The 6,000-nt window shown below is 37.3% G+C and overlaps 1 protein-coding gene across 1 annotated transcript; it reads left to right on the top strand.

Annotated features, from left to right (window-relative positions):
- The first annotated feature begins 988 nt into the window (after window positions 1-988).
- Window positions 989-3,500, top strand: LOC122310278 (protein FAR-RED IMPAIRED RESPONSE 1-like). Its single transcript, XM_043124162.1, has 6 exons — window positions 989-1,664; window positions 1,932-2,208; window positions 2,293-2,947; window positions 3,064-3,153; window positions 3,239-3,295; window positions 3,438-3,500. Exons 1-6 carry the CDS (start codon window positions 989-991, stop codon window positions 3,498-3,500), a joined length of 1,818 nt encoding a protein of 605 aa, XP_042980096.1.
- The last annotated feature ends 2,500 nt before the right edge of the window (window positions 3,501-6,000 follow it).

Genomic DNA, 6,000 nt, shown 5'->3' with positions numbered 1-6,000 from the left:
ACGACCAAGGAGGGATGATTGATTCCAATTTACAAAACAGAGAACACGTTGCAAAGCTTTATTATTATTTGTAATTACTTTATTGCCTTTGAATAAAATTATACTGAAGAAAGTTTTTTAATTTTCTAATGCTTTGTTTAGATGGAGAAAGGGAATGATCATGCATGTCCTATAACACGTTCTACAGCAGATTCAACAACAAATCCATCCACAAATCCTCCCTCCCAGGTACTCATTGAGCATGTTTAAAATTCATGAAAGTGACTTCATCATGACTGGTTTTGTTCCACAGATGATAACAATACCATTCTGTCCACTGAGATCGACGTCTCCAACTACAAATCCTTCAACCAATCTACCAACCCAGGTGAAATCTCAATTAAACCAAGAGAAGATGAATTTATGTACTAATTTAAGAGCTTGAGAATCAAATCTGATGAGGCTATATTAATACATATTTTTTTTCATAATCCCTAGGTGATACCAATACCATGTTACCCGGATTTTTCAAACTATATGCATGGTTGCCATCCACCAATGCCAAATGCGTGGTTACCCCCATTTTTCGAGCGTCCTAAAGCCAGTGCAAATTCACAAACTAGTCAGGTGATAAATTCATTCGAGCAGATTTTGTACTTATATTTAACCATGTATGAAATTGATTTAATTCATTTCGTGAGTGTAAACTACAGGGAAATCCGCTGCCCCCATTTATCTCGAATCTTAACCCTTCGATTGGTTTACACTCTGCAAGTTCAAGCCATGTTGATGAAACCCAATATCCCACACCTGAGTCTACTGGAAAAAGTATGGATACTGTTAATGGGGGGAGTGATGATCTGTCTGGGGCAGCATATCACATGATATGCTGCCCCAGACTGAGGGGGTCGATATTGTTGAGGAGCCAAAATTGGGGATGGTGTTTAAATCTGAAGAGGACTTACTGTCTTATTATAAAAGATATGGGCAACAATGCGGTTTTGGGATAATGACCCAGAGGAGCCATAGGTTTGAGGATGAGAGCCTTAGATATGTCACATTGGGTTGTGCTCAGGGTGGGATGGCACGTAACCGTACATCAAATGTTGCCAAGCCACGTCCGACATCAAAGACAGACTGTAAGGCAAGAATAAATGTGACGTTAGAAAGAGGTGTGTTCAAGGTGAACGGTGTAGATAATTCCCATAATCACGGATTAAGTCCAAAAAAGTCGAGATTTTTTCGCTGCAATAGAGAAGTGAGCGAGTCCGTTAAGAGAGTGTTAGACATAAATGATCAAGTTGGGATAAGAATGAACAAGAGTTTTGCCTCTCTTGTGCAAGAAGCGGGTGGGTTTGAGAACTTGCCATTCAATGAAAAGGACTGTCGGAATTATATTGACAAGGCACGCCACCTTCGACTTGGGAAAGGTGGTGCTGGAGCCCTCCGTGAGTATTTTGCGCGGATGCAATACAAAAATGACGGATTCTTTTCACTAATGGATATGGATGATGACGGACGGTTTAGGAATGTATGCTGGGCGGATGCACGAAGTAGGGCAGCCTACAAATATTTTGGTGATGTTGTGACCTTCGACACGACTTATTTGACAAACAGATATGGGATGCCGTTGGCACCGTTTGTTGGTGTAAACCACCATGGCCAGTCGATTTTGTTGGGCGCAGGTTTAATTTCTATTAAGGATACAAAAACGTTTACATGGTTATTTCAGACTTAGTGTAATTGTATGGACGGTGAAGCTCCCAAGGCTATTATCACGGACCAAGATAGAGCCATGAAAAATGCAATAAGCCTTGTCTTTCCAAATAGTTGACACAGATTCTGCTTATGGCACATTTTGAAAAAGTTGCCTGAGAAGCTAGGTTCACATAGTGCATTCAAAACTAGGTTGAAAACTGGGTTGTTAAATTGTGTGTATGACTCTCACACAGTTGAGGAGTTTGAGGGGTCTTGGGAAGTGTTAATTCAGAAGTACAACTTGCAGGATAATGCTTGGTTGAAGAGTTTATACGCTGAGCGTATGTATTGGGCACCGGTATTCATGAAAGATGTTTTCTGGGCTGGAATGAGTACAACCCAACGAAGCGAGAGTATGAACGCTTTTTTCGACGGGTATGTTCATGCTAAGACAAACTTAAAAGAGTTTGTCGATCAGTTTGATAATGCATTGAGGAAGAAGATTGAAAATGAAAGTGCGGCGGACTTCCAGTTATTCATTGTTACAATTTCCGTCGTCTCTCCCTCTCCACTTGAGAAGATTTTTCAAGACATATACACTTGCAATAAATTTAGAGAAGTTCAAAAAGAAGTAATAGAGATGCTTGCAACTCTTCCAACTCTACACCGGAAGGATGGTGTAATTGCAACATACAATGTAGAAGATGAAGTGAGTGTTAATGATTTCATCAAGGAGGTTACCCACATGGTCTACTTTAATGAGGCTGAATGTGAGGTGAAGTGTTCATGTGCCTTGTTTGAGATGAGAGGGGTATTGTGTAGGCACGTATTGGGCATTATGAGACTTAACAAAGTTCGATCAGTGCCAGAAAAGTACATACTAGATCGATGGCGGAAAGACATAAAGAGAACTTACACTCTTATACGAAGTAGTTATGATGGGGTTGATGAGAGACCTGAAGTTAGCAGATATTCACGTATCATCAAGAAATGCAACGAAGTATCCACAAATGCATCTTCATGTGATGAGCACACGGAGGATATGCTAGCTAAGTTACATGCAATGAACTTAGGCTACCGCACGAACAAGCCACCATCAAAGGTGAATGTTACAACTGTCGTGGAAACTACAATTGCCACTTCTAAATATGTACTGAGTCCCCATGTAGTGAGAGGAAAAGGCAGATCGCGATCTCTCAGGAAAAAATCCATGATTGAACATTTGAAACCCACGACAAAGAAGGCTACTCAGAAAGGAAAACGTAAACAGGTTAACTCAATTAACCATTCTCAATTTCCACTTACAAATGTTGAACTTTATGTGTGTTTTACTTTTAAGCGTTCTTTATGACTTAATACAAATTGGTTTATTTTTCTCCTTTGTAGCTGCATGGAATAGAAGGCGAAATTGTGGGAACTAGAAGGAATTTATTTGGTTCCACAGATGTTGGGACACAACAAAGTGTCACATTTCAGGTTACACTTGGGTTTTTAATGCTAGGAAAAATTTCTCAAGATTAAACTTTAGTTCTTACTAATATTTTGCATTTTGTATTATTAGCCTCCTCAAAACGCTACCAAAGTGTTGAACTTTAGTACCACTGAGTTAGACTTTACGGTGAATGAGACTTAAGAAAGTCTAAGATGATTTAGTTTAATTGTTGTCATCTCAAACTAAATGTTACATCCTGTGTAAATAGGTACACTTTTTCTAGAGGATGTTCGTTTGAATTTTAACTATTATATTATACGTGTGACAGATGCAACTTCGATTGGATGGAACCCAGCCGGATAGCTTGCCTGGGACACAACCGTGGCAATAGGTCACTTTACGGGGTTTGTATCTCGAATGCTTATGCACATAATTTAAGTGGGATTGAGAAAAAATAATTAACATTGACTTATGGCAATTTTGCATTTACTTTTGCACATTGAATGTTTTATCATGATGCTCAAGATATCTACTTGTGGAAAAAATACACTTGCTGGTTTGGTGGAGTATGAGTACATTCATATATATATATATATATGCCTTAGCATGTGAAGGAAGTGTTATTCAATTGAGGATTTTCAGCTAGCTTGTGGGAATTTTGCACTGAATTTTGCACATATTTAGTTTAATACATATATATATATATATATATATATATGTTTTCTGGGCACATGATACTTTGATGTCATATTTTGCTTTAAAGATCCTAATTTATGATATTGATTGAGCACATTCAATGATTGGGTGCTTTGCTTTCTAGTTTGAGAATGTTGATGATTTCAGTTTATTTTGTACAAAGCCATGAAGATTAAGGGGAAGAATGATGGGGAGTCGACCAGCTCAACTTAAACCACCAATATGCACTATGGAATGAACAAGATTAGTGGAGATAGGCTGAGGCAAATCCAACTTTTGAGTAAATATTTTTTGATGGTTGGATATATTATTTTTGTAATCATCAACATTAAATTTTTTTGGACTTTAATTTTTGTAATTAGGCATTTGATGGGTGGAGAAGTTGTAATTATTTTTGGTGTATTGAAGCTGTTGTAATTATTTATCATAGGGTGGACTTTTGTTGTAAATTATGGTTTGATATATATATAGAGCTTATTTACTTCAGGGGTTCATGTAATTGATGGATACTGTGAATTCTATCCCATGTGATTGACAAATATTTTTCTGCATGGTACCCGGATTTATTGCATTCAATTGTTGTACAAGCCATTCACAGGTTATTGCTATCACTTCACCAGTTTTGGTCACTTCAGGTATAGCAACCAATTTCCGAAAGATCACCCATATGTTATACGGCTTCTATAGGTTTTGTTAGTAAATTGCTCATGTCTCTAAGTGGGAGCCGAGATGGACTTGTTTGTGTATTGACTTATGGACTTGTAACATTAATTTCTTTCTCGGGTGTAAGGAAAGTAATAGAATTTCCATTGTTCAAATATGTTCAATATATGCTATTTCTGGGTTGGGTTTTGGATGGTTCATTCACTCAATTTCCAGATTTAGCATATCCAGCAACAGGGCACAATTTCCAGATTTATGCCTACCAACACAGCACATTCAGCATATCCGAACCTGTCCATCATTATACACATACTCAAAATTTCCAGATTTGGTTTAAACTAGCCATACCTGTCCAGATTTATTCAAGATCAATTTCCATGGCACAAATTGCAACACTTTTACAAAAGTGTTGTCCCAAAAGTTTCAAAATAGTCAACATATATCTACATTTATACAACACACAGTTCAAGCACAAATGTCACAAAGTCCCAAAGTACTCTAAACCAAATCAGACTTATACAAAAAATTTTCAGATTTCTACTTTCATAGCCAGACCTGTCCAGAACCCTAAACTTCAATTTCCACATACATTCCACAACACTTATTCAAAAGTGTTGTCCCAAAAGTTCCAAAATACTTAACATAGCCACAGATTTATACAAAACACAGTTTATGCACAGATGTCACAACGTCCCAAAATACTCTAAACCAAATCTGAACAAGGAAGTCCAGATTTGGTTTATTGAGGTACCAGATTTCTAAAGGTACTCAATGCGATCGTATCAAGTACAAATAAAGTAAAATAGAAACTGCCCAATATATACGAATATGTGTGTGTTGACGCTGGACTTCCACCTCCCTCTTGACAATTTCGCCATCTCTTAGGCGAACCTCTTCCATCCAATGTCGAACCTCTTCCATCATTTTTTGAACCTCTTCCTCTCTTGTTCGAACCTCTTTCTCTCTTCTTCGAAACAGTTGCAATAATTTCCAAACCTCTTCATGTGTTTTCTGCAACTCTTCATGTGTTTTCTGGAGCTCTTCCTTCTTCATTAAAATCTCAATTTCTACTTTCATAAGGTCATTCTCTATTTCCTTACCACTATCTGCCTATATGAAAAAGTTGCAATTTGGTAATCCCTGTATAAACAAACAAACAAACAAACAATTGAGAATGTTATCAAAACATGTAGTCAATTTGAAATTGGTACTGGAAAAGTATACAATAATCGATTTTTGTACCTTTGTATTGTACTTTGAACACCCAAAGAAGGATCGGCCCTAATTTCTTGGCGTGTTCGATGTTCTAAGTGAAGCAGGTGACCCACAATTGCAAATTGGGTTGTTTCTCAAAGTATGATATGAAATAGAAGATGAAGAAACTGACGATGATACCTTATCTCCCTCAGATAACATGTTCCCAATCAACGATGCAGTATGCTGTTGCTAAAAAAAAATAGTGTTTTTCATTCATTATTTTCTGTTGGGGTTTAGAGGTTTTTTTTTTTCTTTTACAAGAGAGTTTACTCAAA

The sequence above is a fragment of the Carya illinoinensis genome, chromosome 5 (assembly GCF_018687715.1).
Source record: "Carya illinoinensis cultivar Pawnee chromosome 5, C.illinoinensisPawnee_v1, whole genome shotgun sequence".
NCBI lineage: Eukaryota > Viridiplantae > Streptophyta > Magnoliopsida > Fagales > Juglandaceae > Carya > Carya illinoinensis.
The sequence above is the reverse complement of the archived record's forward strand: the minus strand, read 5'-3'. Positions and strand labels throughout refer to the sequence as shown.